At 42.7% G+C, this 16,461-nt stretch overlaps 1 protein-coding gene across 3 annotated transcripts; it reads right to left on the bottom strand.

The window, feature by feature from the left end:
* Positions 1 to 7,038: 7,038 nt before the first annotated feature.
* On the bottom strand, positions 7,039 to 13,676 carry Tmem100 (transmembrane protein 100). Of its 3 annotated transcripts, none has more exons than XM_046420451.2 (3): positions 13,486 to 13,676; positions 9,729 to 9,881; positions 7,039 to 8,319 (listed from the first exon to the last, which is right to left on the bottom strand). In XM_046420451.2, exon 3 carries the CDS (start codon positions 8,264 to 8,266, stop codon positions 7,853 to 7,855), a length of 414 nt encoding a protein of 137 aa, XP_046276407.1. In that variant the 5' UTR covers positions 8,267 to 8,319; positions 9,729 to 9,881; positions 13,486 to 13,676; the 3' UTR covers positions 7,039 to 7,852. The 3 variants fall into 3 exon arrangements, with proteins under 3 accessions (XP_046276407.1, XP_046276408.1, XP_046276409.1); XM_046420452.2 differs by lacking the exon at positions 13,486 to 13,676 and adding an exon at positions 12,761 to 12,891; XM_046420453.2 differs by lacking the exon at positions 13,486 to 13,676 and adding an exon at positions 10,226 to 10,244.
* Between the last annotated feature and the right edge of the window lie 2,785 nt (positions 13,677 to 16,461).

The following is a 16,461-nucleotide window of genomic DNA, read 5'->3' as shown; positions in this document are numbered from 1 at the left end:
CCGGGTTACTTTTGCGAAAAGTAAATTTGGATACGAATATGTGGAACACAGTTTCTGACTGAGAAACCAAAACATCATGAAGTTCATGGATTTAGAGGGTGTGGGTTCCTGCCGGATACGGTCTAATGCATTTTCTCTCTGGATCTGCAATTTCACTCATGACATAAACTGTTGTTTTTCCATCAATGTCCCACCTACACTAATTTTCTCATGGCTCTCATAGTTTGATGTCACACAGACTCACTCAAAGCACCGGTTTGTTGTAATTTAGAATAAATTTTGAGGTAGATGATAAAAGTGCCTAATACCCTAATATACTGAGTACCAGACATCATCATAAGCACTCTTTATTAATTCCATTAATACTACACCCCTATGAGAAATACTATTATTATTCCCATTATGTGGATGAGACTACTGAGGCATAGAGAAACTGGTACAGAGACCACGGTTAATAAGTGGTAAAACTGAATTTTTAAGTCCCCAAGCTTTAGCCACAGTCCCACACTATCGCAGGAAGACAGTATTTGATATGACGAGGAGAAAGATTTTGATTATGATTTTTTTTAATTAATGACTGCCAAATGGTTAGAGATTAAAGTATTTGTGCTCCCATTAGAATTTGGACATTTGGTTCCCGGTAGTAAATATAAGCCTTATGGATATTGGATATTTTTTAATCCCGTTACTTGGACAGATTTTGCAATTGGCAAATCATTTAATGTATTCTGTTATTTTCATCTTACATTGACCCAATGTGATGGAAAGGGTAAAGGCTAACTCACTCCATGATCTTTCATCCTTCTGTCATGGTGTGCCCTCTGGGAGCTTCCTGATTGCTCCTCCTCACCTCCCTTCACCTGGCTAACTCCTCTACCTGCCCTGGTCTTAATCAAGTCACCACCTGCAGAAGCCTTGGATTTCTCCTGAAGTGTGTTCCCACCATGAGGCTGGCTTATCTTCTGAATCTTGAATTTCCTGCACAGAGGCCGAAAATCAATGTGCCAGCCTTGATGGCAATGTAACCTGCGTCCTGAGACAGTGCCCTGTTCAGAGAAGAGAGTGCCTTGATGTTTGTAAAATGCTGCAAACATATGGAGGTTATTCTAAGAAGGCCTGGCTACAGATCACCTATGACTTAGAATTCATTTCCTTACCCTTTTGCATAAGACACCTGACCTTGAGTTGCTCAGCTTCTGTCTGGGACATTAATTCAGAATTAGGTGCTGGAAGTTTACTGTGTACAGGCAGGATCTGCTTAGTGGGTATACGGGTGGGTCCTGGATTTTGAATTTAGGCCGTGCTCTTTACTTGAGGCCTTGATCTCAATTGGTTTCATGAATCTGTGACTCAATTTCTTTATCTGTAAAATGAAGAGAATAATAGTATCCACTTTATTGGATTGTTGTGAAGCCCAGTTGAGACATTTCATGTGAAGCTCAAAGCATGGCGTTTGGAACACAGAGAAAGCTTGATAAATGCTTCTATCTCCAGAGAACATTCCCAAGACTGTATGTTGCTGCTTTCCTTGAAAGGTCAGAGCTAATTACATTTTTCTACTTTCTTTCTCTTTTCTATCTAGAACACTCTGTCCTGGTGCACACCAAATGCTGCCACTGCATCCCCTTTCCCAAAGAGATACTTTAAAAGCAGACATTGTGCCTGGCGCAGGGGCTCACACCTGTAATCCCAGTGGCTCAGGAGGCTGAGGCAGGAGGATGGCAGTTTCAAAGCTAGCCTCAGCAAGTTAGTGGGCCCCTAAGCAACTCAGCAAAACCCTGTCTCTAAATAAAATATAAAAAGGGCTGGGGGTGTGGCTCAGTGGTTAAGCGCCCCTGGGTTCAATTCTTGATACACACACACACACAAAAGCAGACATTGCACACCCCCTGGAATGACAAGTGGTAAAGATGGGAAGTATTAAAAACTGATGAAAAATGTGGTGCATCCCACTCTCTCATAGTGCTGGTAGGAAAGTCTGGCAGTGAGGCTGAATTCATACCTATCCTTTAATCCAGGAATTCCTTGCCTAGGTCTACACTCAATGGCAACACGTACACATACACATCAAGAATCATGCAGAAGAAGTTTTATAAGAGAAATATATCAGTTACCTATTTCTACACAACACATTACCTCTAAACTTAGCAACCCCAAGCAACAATCATTTATTGTCAAACCCATTGCTGTGGCTCAGTAACCTGGGAGTGACCTAGCTGGGTGCAGGGCCACCTTGACTGGTAACTGCAGGAAACACAGTACCTAGGGCACGTATTTGTCAGTTTAATTTCCTCCTTGCAGTACTTGAGATCTGTGTTTTGTTTGTTTGTTTGTTTCTTTCTTTCTGGAGGAAGGGGTCTACAAAGACAAAAGTGTCTAGATTGCATGAAAGTCACTGGCTGGGTAAGCTCTGCCGAGGTTTTGGTCAAGCTGTCAGTGGGAACACAGATGTTGGAGACAACACAGGGGAGGATCCACTCCCTGTCACTCAGGTAGTTGCTGGCAGGCCTCAGTTCTTCTGTGGTTGTTGGCTGGAGGGTTCAATTCCTCATCATGTGGACTCTCCGTAGCTGCCTACCTGTCTTCCTTACATGGCAAACGGCTTCCCCCAGAGCAATTAGAAAGAAAGCAAGAGAGGGAGAGGGAAAGCTAGAGGAAAGCCTCCTTGTCTTTCATAACCTAATTTTGGAAGTGACATCTCATCATTTCTGCCATATTCTATTCCACACAGACAAACTCTGGGGTGGCAAATACCCAAAAGTCAGGCATGCAAATACCCAAAAGTCAGGGATCACTGGGGCTATGCCAGATGCCAGTTACCAAAAGTACTATTTTTGGAAGTTAGGGACTAGAAACTTAACTACTGAATGCCTATCAATAGCAGAAAGGACGAAGGAAAACTATGGTTAATTGTACAAAGGTGTCCCACACAGCAATAGAAATGAACCATTATAACTGGATACAACAATAGGGATGTATCTCATAAATATAAGATTGCAGAGAAGAGGTCAGGCACCAAGAGTGTACACTATGTGATTCCATTTATGCAAAGTTAAAAAAAAAAAAAAGCAACACTACTCCAAGACTCCAAGTGTTAGAGGCCAGAACAGTGTTTCCCGTGGGGAAAGAATGCCCAGAAGCAGATGTAAAGGGAGGTTTTGGGTGCTGGCAATATTTGTTTCTTCATCTGAGTATTAGTTCCACGTGTTTGTGGAAACTCATCAAGCTGTGCGCCTTTCTCTATGTATATTAATACTTTCATAAGAGGTTTTTGAAAGTAGGTGTAAGAACAGCTTTATTTTCTCTCTCTCCTAAAGAGAACTTCTGAGAACAACTTCGTGGCTAAGCACACCCTGGGTGTTGTATATTGAGGTGTGTGCTCCCCGCCCCCACACCCCTGCAATTCACATGTTGAAACCTAACCCCAAGCATGGTGTTATTTGGAGGTAGGGCCTTTGGGATGGGTTTTGGCCACCTCCTAATTGGGATTAGAGACCTCAAAGGAACTCCCCTGCCCTTCACCTGGGGAGGGTGCAGGGAGCAGGCTCTATGAATAAGAAAGCAGGCTTGACACCCCCCCCCCCCCCCCCCCCGCCCAACCTCTAGTAATTGTAGAAATAAATTTCTTGTTCTTTGTAAGCCACCCAGGATATGGTATTTTTGTTATAGCAGCCCCAAAGGACTAAGGGGCGGGTCTGACTCTAACATAAGGTCAATTTCTTAGGCCCAGTGCTAGGCCTCTTTTGGAATGAGATCTTGGTTGAACAAGTCACCTAACGTCCCCGAACGGTAGTGAACTCAAATTCAAAATAAAGTGGGCACTTACTCTCCTGGCCTCAGGGTAGTGTGGGTAGATTCACTAATATTAGGTGCAGTTGAGTCTTTTTATACACAAGATCAAGTACTATAGTCAGTGAATTATGTGAAAGTCAAAAGTAATCAAATTACTCATGAAAATTCCTTAGATAGGCCTTATATCACTGGGATACAGGCCCTGGTAAGCTCAAAAAAGCCAAGAATCAAGAATTTACTACTTTGCCTCTCTGTAGAGTTTTACCATGGTCTTCCTTTCTGTAGAGTGTCAAGGACCAGCTTGAATGACAGGTGTGTGTGTGTGTGGGGGGGGGCAAGGCAGGGGGATTTGTCTCTTTTTTGTTGAGGAAAATTTCCCCATTTAAATACACCTTTTGACAACTCCAGTGCATGTGAAAAGCACTGGAAATTAGAACAAGATTAAGAAATGTAAGTTACTATTCATCTTCAGAACAGATTATTTTGGGCCTCAAAAGTCTGTGGACAAGTCAGAGTTACAGTGACTGATTAAAGCCATTTAATCAAAACAGCTACTGCTTGATGCTTCCTACATACTGGAACAGTAAGTAGAGAAAGAAGATGAAGTTACCGTTAGATACTATTATACCTAGAAATTTTGTAACTTCAGAGTACTTTATAGTTTGAAAAATAATCATTTCTTTATAGCAAACCTTATTTTAAAGATGAGGCTTAACTTCTCAAGATCACTTGGCTAATTTAATAGGAGAATTGGCATTCATGACCAAATCTTCCAAATTTAAAGCCATAATACTTACCAGGAGATCAGGATAACTATCTATCATCTATCTATCTGTTATCTATCTATCTATCTATCTATCTATCTTTCTTTCTTCTTTTCCTCCTCCTCTTAGTCCTTTTTCCTCTTCTCTCTCTCTCTCTCTCTCTCTCTCTCTCTCTCGGGTGGTACAGGAGAAAGAGATAGGTTTGAGGATTTGTGATCTGGCCTCTGACTTGCTGGATTTATTTCTGGTCTCAGCTATCTGCTGTATTCACATGACCCCTGCAAGCACCTTTAAGAAGTGGTGTCAGGGGCAGCACCTCTAAGCAGCTGTGGTTCTCACCTGGACCAGAAATCCATTGCACAGGATAAGGGTAAAAGCTGTTCCTGTGCACTCTATGTGTGGGGCTTAAGGGGAATCCTTCCAAATGACACACTGGTTACTGTTGATCCAAGGTGGAATCAGATGACTTTTTAAATACATTTTTGAATGCTTATGCACACACTTAACATGTGCTTGTCTGTATATAATAGAACCATTTGTAAAGATAGACCTTGCCCAATGAAGATGTATTATGAGATAATTGTGATTATTGTGATTATAAGTCAAGTCTAGTTTATTTCTCTCATGGGAGTTGAAATTCACAATGTATAGGGCTCTTTCTGTGCCTTAGAGCTTTGCACAGGTTTGTATTTTTTAATGTGACTGGAGGTTCCCCAGACAGGGCAAGTCCTTCCCATGGTAGAACCCACTGTCAAGTGGTTTGGAGAAGGGGAGGGGTGGGTCAAATGGAGACTCTCCTCCAGCTCCTCACAGCCAGGACAGATATTGCTATCCCCGGATATGATCCCCTTTTAGTCATTACAATATAAATCTTTCAAAGTATTTCATTGGGGACATGGTAGCTGCCTGAGGCCCCCTGGTGGCCGTAAATGATTCATGAGTTTGTTTTTCAAGCATTTGGAAAGGTAGGAGGTCTAGCTGAAGAAGTAAGATAGTTCATACTCACTTAGACCTGGTGCTTACAGGAGGAGCAGGGTGGAGTCGGGTGACCTACAGAGCAGAAAGTCAAGAACCAAGTATTTTCTGTCAAGAGATAAGAATGGTACATAAACCTGCATGAACTGCTTTCTCATTTTTCATTCTTGATTCACCTAGCATCTCAATTTTGTTCTCCTTGAGCTCCTTTTTGCATGCAAGACATTATATTAGGTATCATGCTGAACTTTTTTAAAAAAAAGGTTACATCATCACACGTCACACACTTCTTGGGAACGTTGGGAGGGAGATAAAATATTTATATCACCAAGATGCTAGAAACTGAAAGGTATCCTAAGGGTGAATGAACAATAGTGTAAAAGCAGCTACTTTCAGATAAAAGGGAGGGCTTCTGGGAAGAGGGGCCCGTGAGCTTGAGTGCTGATGAGAAGCAGGATTTGGATAAACAGGAGGAGGAGAAGATGGCATATCATTATAAAGGAAGGGAAAGAGAAGTGTGGAGACAGGAAAGACAGAGAGGCAAGAAAACCAGAGCGTGAGGCAGGACGGGGAATAGTCTAGCCAAGCTAAGTCCTAGGAGCTTTGGGAGTTAGAATGAGAACAGAAGCTAATACATCTGTTTAGAGCAGATTGGAGAACTTCAGCCTTGCTGAAGAGTTTTCCTCATAAAGCCATGAAGAGCCTTTGACTATCTTTAAACAGAAAAGGTGTGTTCAAAACACAGCCTCCTTGGGGCTGCACTGAGCAGTTTCACTGGCTTGCAGTAGGTTGGGAGGAGTGCTGATCCTCACAGTTACCATCTGACCTCCAAAATCATTAAGGTGTTTCCAGTTACCAAAACTGCCTGAGTACCCAGGAGTAGTGGGGGCAAGAAGACTCCTGCCATATTTAATCAAACTCTTCAGTAGACTACCTTTCAAGGAATGTTCTCTGCTAGGCTTTATTGTTTTATTCTTGTAATTTTAAGGTTTTTATGACCAACTATCTTTCTGCTCTAGTTTGACAACATAAAAGAGGAATATTTCTGGCTAGAGTTAAGGAATAGCTCAATGTCCAAAGAAGAGTCTAGCAGTAACCTTATTTGCCTAATATTGGAACTAAGTACATAAGCAGCCTGAAAAACCTACATAATGCCTGTCTTATGGTCTGTGCTTAAAAACTTGTTTAAAAAGATGTTAAAGCAATAGTTAGTGACTAATTCAACAAAAATGTGACACATTTAACAGAACATTATAAAATTTCTGACCCCAGGCATTGATTTCCTAATTAAAATGGCATAGAAATCCTTTAGAATATAGTAAACATAACTAACACTGTTCTTTAAAAGTAATGAAAAAAATAAAAATAACTCTTCCAATAAAGAAAAAAACCAACTTGTCCTTTTGAGAGAAACACAATTAATTGATACTTTGCAAATGAGCCAAAGGAAAATGGACAATTTGGGACCACAGTAAAAATAACTAAAACAAATAATCATTTAAGAAGATTCAGCAGCAATGAGTATTTATTATTTTGAATGAAATATACATTAAACTTTTATATAAAAATCATTAAAAGTGCTATATTGGATTATTTTAATATTAATTTAACCCCCCCATGTCATCTATTACCTATACCTTTCATGTTCACTTCTGAGACAACATTAAAATCACCTTAAGTTGTCTAATGTTAAAATATATATAAAAAAATATTAGTTTATTCTTCATGATAAAGTACCACCAGTGATGAGTTACTGAAAATGAAAGATAAACACAGATGTCAGAGAATCAACTTACTGGGGAAAAAAAAAGTGACAGAATTTCATAGATGCATGTGAAGTCCAAGGTAATGCAGCAGACCTTCAGCAGAACCTGTTTCTAATACAGACTTCTTAAGAAGGAGTGCAGGGTATTTCTTTTGGAGGCAGATGTCTGGTGTGCTAGGACCACGTTATTTTCTCATCACTTCTTGGCTGCTTTCCAAGGTGAACCAAATGTTACCTAATGCTGTGCCATCTCCCACCACCCCAGAAAGGTTTGTTGCAGGTTTGTGTTGGGGGCGGGGGATGTGATTCTTCGGTCTTAGAAATAGCCCTTAGGATTAAGGTTGTCATTAAAGAAGAGAGTCACTAAGAAGGCATTGAAGAAGACAGGTGACTCCTCACAAAGGAGGAATCCACTTCCCCCCACCTTCAATCCCCACTCCCTGTTTTTTTTTCTAGTCTGCTCCCAAGCCACTCCCATTCCATCACTGGTTCTGGATGAATTAAGTTAGAGCAGGGCTTTGGGGGCCACAGAGCCATCCTTTGGTCTCATTCAGTCTCAAGCAAACAAGCTTCTCTGATTGGCCACGAGAGCCGTCTGGCTTTCGCGTCTCTTTGCTTTCTTGCTTCTCTGTCTCACCTTCCAACACAAGGCGCTGGAGGCTAATAAAAAAAGTCCAGATGACAGGAGGACCAGGCCAAAGATGGAGATGATGGAGCCGTGGGAATTGAAGCTGTAAGCCACGCCGGTGACCACGACCCCGGCGATGAAGACCACCAGGGCAAAGGGAATGATGCAGCGATAGCAGGAGAGCTCCGCACCCCCGGTGGCGGCCAGCAGCTGGACCTCAGTGACCAGCGGGGTCGTGTTGATCACCACCTCGCTCTTCGAGCTTTTCTCCGATGTCACTGGCATGGGAGACTTGGGGGCTCCCAGGCTCTCCTTCACAGGCTCTTCATTCATGTTTACCATTGCTGCTTTCTAGCGGGGTTCAGAGGCTGTATCTGGTCTCAGCAGGGTGGAAACTGTGGAGATGGAAACAGGAGATGTCAGCTAAGCAAGAAGAACTGAAAAAGAACTGCAAACGCACCTCCTCTGCAGGAGTCTCGGATGCATGTGAAAATCAACTATTTTTTTTTCTCCTTTTTTGCATTGAGCAAAAAAGCAAGATAAACATAAAAGGGAAGATTTTTTAAAAAGCAGGAAGCACTTTACAGTGTTTAATATTCCCTGGTGGTCCACAAATGTTTTCTATTTTAATAAGCTTTTCCTCTTTGTCTATTGCTTTTCTTTTCTCTAAACACAGAGGAGCCTGGATCCTAATTCACAGACATCCTCATTCAAGAGGAGACAACATTATAAACCGTTAGTTCCACAGCTCAGAGCAACTTAAGCTCTGCCAATTTTGCAGGGTATAACAGGCATTCTTTCCAAACTGTCACCCATTCACTGCTCGTGAAATCAGTGTCAAGACAAGTGGCCAGCGTACAGATGATGCTCTTCCCAAACTACTGACTGCCAGTGAGTCTTTACTGCGTTCCTGTTAAACACAGTACAGCATGTGCCTGGGACACCCCACCCCACTGCAGATGGGCAGTTCAGCAAAAAGTTTGGGAACAACGTGGCAAGGATTTGAGTTCAGAAATGTGGCAATACTCTCCTTCCATTTGAAATGAAAAAAAAAAAAAGCAAGAAATAATTCAACAAATTCATGGAGTATAATTTTGGGTTTTCTCATGTTCATAGATCAAAATCAACTGTCAGAGCAATTTCCTACCAACCTCAACCAGGAATTTTGCTATTATGTATACGAAGACCTTCTTAAACAAATAAGCATGCCAAGTAGTCAGCAAAATTTGACAAATTCTTTTTTTTTTTCCTTTCTCCAATCCTTTGGGTATAAAATTTGCCCCATTCTAAATATTTTTGAACTGGAAATTCCAGGACAAAACTTGAGACCCTTGTTCAAAAGCATTTAATGGAAATGCTTCTATGAGGAATCACTGAGAAACCTCATCTGCTGCTTGGGCATGCTAAGGGAATTCGCTGTCTTGGATCTCCAGGGCCTGAACAATTGTAGTTACTGAAAGAATTTACGGGAAGAAACTTGAGATGACATTCCTCCTTTAAATATATTAAGCATCATTTGAAAATAAAATGCAAGCCCAAATAAAACCTCACTGGTTCCTTGTAGCCCTAGGTGGTCAAAATATCAATTCCTAAGCAATGAAACGAATTATTAAGGCTGCCTACTTCCACATAAATTTTAATCACCAAATTAATCACTGCTCTTCAATGATACCCTAAGATCTGGCGAGGTCAGTTAAAGGATATTTGACACTCTGAAAATAAAGAACAAAAAAGAAGTCTTCCCACAGCGGAGACTGCGCTAACCCGAAAATGAAACTCTGTCCCCAAAACTATTCACACCTACCTCAGAGAGAGACAATCCATTACCAGGGAAATCACTCGACTTAGAAGGAAAGAATCAAGACTCTTTGCAACTGTTGAGCGCGCCTTTGTAAAACTTCTGGGAAACAGGCTGTTAAGGCAGGGCTGTCAATCAAATGAGAGGTCTGGATCTCTTCTGGGGAAAAGAAAAAGACAGAAACGTACTTTGCTGTTGGTTTGGTCTTGAAGCCTGGAACTCTTCTTTCAAGCTACCTCTGCTTCTAAGTGCTGTTTCCCTCCCTCTTTTTATTCCCTCCCCCTCCAGTCTGCCCCTCCCTATGCCCTCCCTATTTTTTTTTCCTTCCATCTTTTCCTTGCCAGCAGATTCCGAGTTTTGGCTTCCCCAACTCTGCTCAGTGACATGATAAGTCAGGATCATTTCTAGAGTCCCCAGAGACAGGAGTCAGCTTTTACTTTTATTTCTCTTGCAGCGTTTACTAAGCAGGCTGCTTTGAATTACTCATTTTTTCCCCAGTTAACCTCCAGCCCATCAGGCATTTTCATAAGAGAATCCCAGAGTCAGCCTTGCAGATCCAGCTGAGGGGACAGAGTCAGGGGACAGACGCACCGCGCCAGGGAGGCAGACACAGCTGTGAAGTCACCAGCAACTGAGTTCAGCCTCTATGCCAGCAAGAGTCTGTGTTCTTAGGTCTTGCCAGTACTCTTGAATTATATGTGTGTGATGGTCATCTGAAGCTTAATCCTCACTCCCTTAGTGTGATGTTAATTCATTGAGGAAGGAGGGCGGAAATTACTGATGTGTGTGGCTAAGGGGGAAACCATCATCTTGATTGAAACAGGATTGCTTACTTCTTAGGGTAGAAGTAGCATTTTGGCATGCTAAAATCATCATTAGCAGGAGCATCCACATTGCCACTATTTACAGAACAACTATTAGGGGTATGGCATAATATTAAGGAATGTCACACATTAATATCAGTTCTCATTAGTTTATAAATGAGGAAATGAAGGATCCGAGAGGTTAAGTAAACTGACCAAGGTCACACAGGCAGAAAGAAACCCTTAGTTTCTAATGGGTAGATAAATCACCTGGCAGGGGTGCTTGTTTGTAGATTTTGAATCACAAAAGTCTGTCACAAGCCCCTCACCTATGCTTATGTCTAGGCCTGCTTTAAGGAGCAAGGTAATTTAACATTCAAACATATATGACTTGACACATTATATTCTCAAACAATAAAGTCAAAAGTCTATTTCCAGGCTGGGGTGTAGCTCAGTGGTGGAGCACTTGCCTACCATGAGCAAGGACCTGGGGTCAATGCCCAGCACCCCCGTGCATGCATGCACACACACACACACACACACACACACACACACTTCCCATCATCAAAAAGTCGCTTACAGGTTTATGCTTCCTTACAGACAAGCTATGTGATATTTTAAAGTATATGAAATACATAAAGCCCTAGATCTCCCATGCTTCTATAGCTCAGAGTTACCTGTCCCCCATTTAAAAAATCTGTACAAGTATTACTGACTCCTTTAAATTAATACAGTGAATCTGCAAATCCCCATTAACTCCTGGCAGAGATTTGCTTTCCTCCTTCCTGTGGGATTGTTAGACTTCTCTAGCAGCAGGCAGAGGGTCTGGGTCCTTTCCAGATCTCACCTGTTCTAAGGTACCCTGCTTTTTCCAGCCTCCTCTAGAAAGAAAATCTTGATGCTATTGTCACAGAGGAAACAGAAGCCCCTCCTCCTTTTTTTTTTTTTCTAGAATGGAGGCCATAGAGAGACTTTTTCACTTCCAAAAAAAAAAAAAAGTTAAAAACTTCTTGAGACTTGGTTGAGTGGGGGAGCCCACACACAAAGGGCTACAGATACCTGGAGGCCACCTGGAGACCCCGGCCACAACATCCTCAGTTTTAAATAAAGATGGACCTAAAGAAACAAGTACTATGCACAGGGGGAGTTGTCACTTGGTGATGGAGATCAGGGATATGTAGAACCAGGGTATTTCAGAACTTGCCTAAGTTGTCCCAGGAAATGGTGAAGTGGGGCACCTGGTTACATTAACTGGAGGTTTCTAACAGAGCAGCGATCTTCCCCACCTGAGAGCTGCCACCTTAGAGGGCAATTCCTGTCTATTGCTTGGTGCAAGTCATTCTCTCTCTCTCTCTCTCTCTCTCTCTCTCTCTCTCTCTCTCACACACACACACACACACACATACACACACACTCACACACATACACACAATGCAAAAGCACAGAAACTCCAAGGAAACTCTGGGTACCACTTTATCCTATTGAAGATCATGTTTCCCTGTTACCAAGCCAAAGGTCCATGCTCTGAATTTCTAGAGAGGCCAGCAGCACCTTTTCTCAGCCCTGGGTGGTGAGCCCTGGGCTGTATCCAAAACAAGGTGAGGTAGCTGTTCCCAGCAGGGAGGACGGAAGAAGCTTTGTCTATCTCTGACACCAAAGCTTTCACCCTCTCAGGCTTCAGGTGACTCATTCACCCCATTCTCCTGCACTCTGTGGTGTGTGTGTGTGCACGCGCGTGCGCGCGCACCTAGATACACAGATACACCGCTCCACACGGAGGATTTGTACTGATAAATAAGGAGAAAGCTTCAGGACAAAATGCAATTGGTATCAGAACAGGTACCTCCCCTTGTAACCAGACACAGGCAGCTTAACCTGACTTTCTCCCTTCAAGCTGAAATTCAAAGAGCATTCCCCCGTCCTCCTGACTGCTTATCCCTCTCCACTCTTGACTGGAAGGCAAGAAACAGGCTGGGAACCCTTTGGGGACACCTGCTCCCAAATCCAAAATCTCATTCACAGTGCAAGCAGGCTTCTTCCTGCAAGCCCTCCGAAGGGAGAGGGAACCTTGGTTCTTTATAATGCACATGGCTTTAGAAGACTCTTGTAAGTTTGGAGAACTTTTCTGAAAGCCTCCAAATGCATGAATTATATCAACACTCCTCACCCCCCCTCCTCCCGCCTCCCCCGCAGGCATTCAACATTTCTTTCAAAGAGCAAAGAAGAGATCCTTACCTTTCTCAGCCAGAATCAGACTGAGACAGCTGCCAGCCCCAGCCTGGAGCAACCAGGAGAGGGGGATGCAAATCACCACGCTAGGGATCGTACACAAAGTACTCAGTGAGGCTTAAACACCATTAAGGGACCGGAGACAATTTGGTGAGAGGAAATCCCTTAAACCCTGTTGTATTTTACTCTGCCTTTCCTCTATGAGAATGTAATTCATACTTTTTTTTTTAAAGCACTAAGTTGAAACAACATTGCCTCCGTTTTATCTTTTTATATCCTAATTCACATTCATTTCCAAGGTTTTCCCTCTCCAGAGTTCCCATTCTGATGCATCCCTCTAAAGTTCTGTGAACCAGCAGAAAAGAATTTGTAATCTGTCTGGACTCTTAGCGGGGTATAGGGTTTGGGGAGTGTGTGGGGGTGGGAAACAGGACCATATCATATCATACCAATAATAAAAAGAATAGGAGGAAGATAAGGCTCATAGTAAAATGACTTTGGGTGCCTGTGAAAGTCCTCTCCCTAAGGTCAGGGGAAGGATCTACTTGGAGCTGCTCATCAGAGGATGCCAAGGCACCAAGGAAAGGACATACTGGAAAATCACATCTCCTGGGAACTGAGGTTGCCAAAGGCATCAGAAATAACAGAGCTAGGAACTTTGTGTTGTGGAGAGAATTCCCTTCCAATTAAAAAAAAATCATTTTTCTTAGAAATAAGACAAAGTGACTTACAGCCCGTTCTACTGCCTTCAGAAGCACTTCAGTTGCACCAACATGTCCTGCACTCCTTTTGGAGGCCAGTGAAGGAAGGGAGGGAGGTTGAGGACCTGAAGTCTCCTTTGGGAACACAGGAACTTTGCATTTTTGGGGACGAGCGCCCCATGGGCATTCAATTACCGGCCCCTGTGTGCTCTCAGCTTGCTTTTGCTTGGTGTGGCTGAGTTGGCTCCTTTCCAGCAGCCTGGAAGATGCCAGCTCCTCCAGGCCCTCTGTCCAATCACCACGCGCCTTTGATTTTGGTCATCATCCCCGTCCAGTTGGATCAGCGAGATGCAGGAAGCTGGCCAGGTTTTCTCCTTTCTACCGCTTCTTTTAAGGGTGTGTGCACAGTTATGTTCTGAAATCAGGGACATTTTGGAAAGCAATCTGTGCTTTTGTGTTTCTTTTGGATAGCAGGTCATGTCATCGTCTCCCCCACCCCCACTTTCCCCCCCAAGGCACTTTTCTTTGAGGCCTAGCATATTAAAAAGAAAGATTTGGTAGTAACAATAAGAACAAGGGATATGGTTTAGATAGAAAGAAAGATTTATAATTTGCTGATCCTTTTCCAGTCACTGGGAAATCTATAAGACCCATGTGGGTACAGAAAGGACAGCAAAGATCTTTTAAAATGCACCTCCCAGCCCCTGAATGAACTCATTTCATTCTGAGAAACTAAAAAAACAAAACAAAACAAAACAAAACAAAAAAAACAACAACAACAAAAACACATAACCATTAAACAAACAAACAAAAAAACCCCCAGATTCACTGAAACAAAATGACACAACAGACTTTAGGGAGTGCTGAGTAAATCATCTCTCACTTCAATAGGGACTAATTGTCATTCTGGCTGAAGATGAGAAGAACTGATTTTCTTATTTGAAAATCATAAAGTGCACACATATAATCCCAGTGACCTGGAAGGCTGATGCAGGAGGATAACAAGTTTGAGGCCAGCTGCAGTAACTTATGGAGACCCTCGGCAACTTAGTGAGACTCTGTCTTAAAATAAAAAAATAAAAAGGGCTGGAGATGTGGCTCAGTGGAAGAGCACCCTTGGGTTCAATCCCTGGTATCTCCCCCCACACGAAATCAAAATATATGTTGAAATCTCTGAGCTTCTGAGATATCCTCATGCATTTTGTACAATCCTTTATATTTACAGACATTATTCTTTGGAGGCCTATGATGAGGAAGCACAGAAGAGTTATAGCCAATTGGGAGGACACTTTGCTATGACAAGTGCATATCTCTAGTCTCATCCTCCTGTAGTGAGCTGTAGGTCACCCATTGCTGAAACTTGTAGGAACCCACACTTGCCTTTACCCAGGGAACGAATGGGATAAGACCACAATAACCTTTTCACTCTTTTCTATTCCTGGTAACTTCTGCCCTATTTACGGAAGCAATCCTCCAATCCTTGGTGACAAATGCCACTTGTTCTGTCCATAAAATGCTGTATACAAACATTACATGTCACCAGTTCACCCCTAACTAGCACATAATTTTTAGGTTTCAATCTAGTGCTGGGATTTGAAACCATCCTGCCATGTGTAAAAATTTTTAAAAAGTAATCAGCTATGGTCTCCCTGTAAGTCAGTTAGCTTGTCTCAGTTCCACATTCATAGAGCAGAATACATTTGTCTCAATATGCCATATAATGCAGCTGTGGTCTTAAAATGAATGGCTGAAGATGGGCCATCAGGACTTGCCCTTCCCCCAAATAATGAAAAATTCAGTTTAAACCATAGACTGTGAGCTCTATGCTTGGCCCAGACCAGTGTCAAGCATACTTTCCCATTAAGCAGTTCTATTATTTCCATTTTGTGGAGAAAGAAATGGAAATCCAGAGAATGGCATTGTTGCTGGGTTTAGGTCCAGGGTTCCCTCATTCTGGGTGGACACACACATGTGTGCTCAGTTTGAAGAGGAAAGGAGCAGATGCTTACCAAGCATCTATTATGCACCACACAGACCCTATCTCAGGACTTTGTTTTTATTGTACTGATGAAGGCACTAAAACTCAGCAGGGTGAAGTAATTTCTTAGTCTACTATGAGGGAAAGAGACAGAGCCAGGGTTCCCACCGAGGTCCCTCTCATTCTATGGAATGCCATGAGGACACCGTTGCTTACTGATTTTTATTACATTATGTGCATATTCCTGATTTAGCTTCAGTCTCATTTTCTTGTGTACAGGGTGACATGGTCTCATTGAATTTAATCTTGGAAACAAACTCCAAAAAAAGGTCCACTTACTTCAACAGGGGTCCCCCTAGTTCTCTGGAAAGAGGTTTAATGAGTAAGCTATGTATTTGGCCAAGTATGCATCTGAGTATTGAGAAATGGAGTTTTGCTACTCAGCAGATTTGGGTAGGTGTGAGTCTAGGACAGGTGCAGGATGGCATGTGCAGAGTCTATGGGAGACGGCATAGTGGTGGGGCCTTTTCAGGGGACACCCAGCCCGTTCTTCTGCCATCAGAAGCACTTCAGTTCCACCATCATGTCCTGCACTCCTTTTGGAGGCCAGGTACTTGCCAAATGCTCTAGCTGAGCAGATAAAAATCAGTGGCCAAAACCAAGTCTCTACGGTCAGAGACCTTACAGCGCAGAACAGGAAAGCCATGGTCATGTAGATCATCTTTGTACTAGTGGATGAAGAGTGAACTGCTATGAGAGGGCTGGGGAGGACTCTAATCAGTTCTGGTCTAGGTGTGTATGGGTGTGAATGGGGGTGGGGCTCGGATGCTGCCAGGTGGACAGATATTTGACATTATAAGTACAGGGGCAGAGAAGGGGATACTAGGTGGAAGGCATAGCCTCTATACAAACAGAGCTTTAAAAAGTCCACGTCTTCTATGTGGAGTGTTGAATAGCTGATTTGGCTGAATTTTAGAAAGCCCAGGGCAGCAGAGTGCAGTCAAAGTAAAACTGGAAATAGTTTATGG

Source organism: Marmota monax, unplaced genomic scaffold, assembly GCF_021218885.2.
Source record: "Marmota monax isolate L192 unplaced genomic scaffold, Marmota_monax_Labrador192_F-V1.1 WCK01_AAM20220418_F8-fsc00064, whole genome shotgun sequence".
Classification (NCBI taxonomy): domain Eukaryota; kingdom Metazoa; phylum Chordata; class Mammalia; order Rodentia; family Sciuridae; genus Marmota; species Marmota monax.
The sequence above is the reverse complement of the archived record's forward strand: the minus strand, read 5'-3'. Positions and strand labels throughout refer to the sequence as shown.

What these genes read in the sequence shown, in the direction of transcription:
- Tmem100 (XM_046420451.2), bottom strand. Translation starts at nt 8,266, where the DNA reads ATGGTAAACATGAATGAAGAGCCTGTGAAGGAGAGCCTGGGAGCCCCC.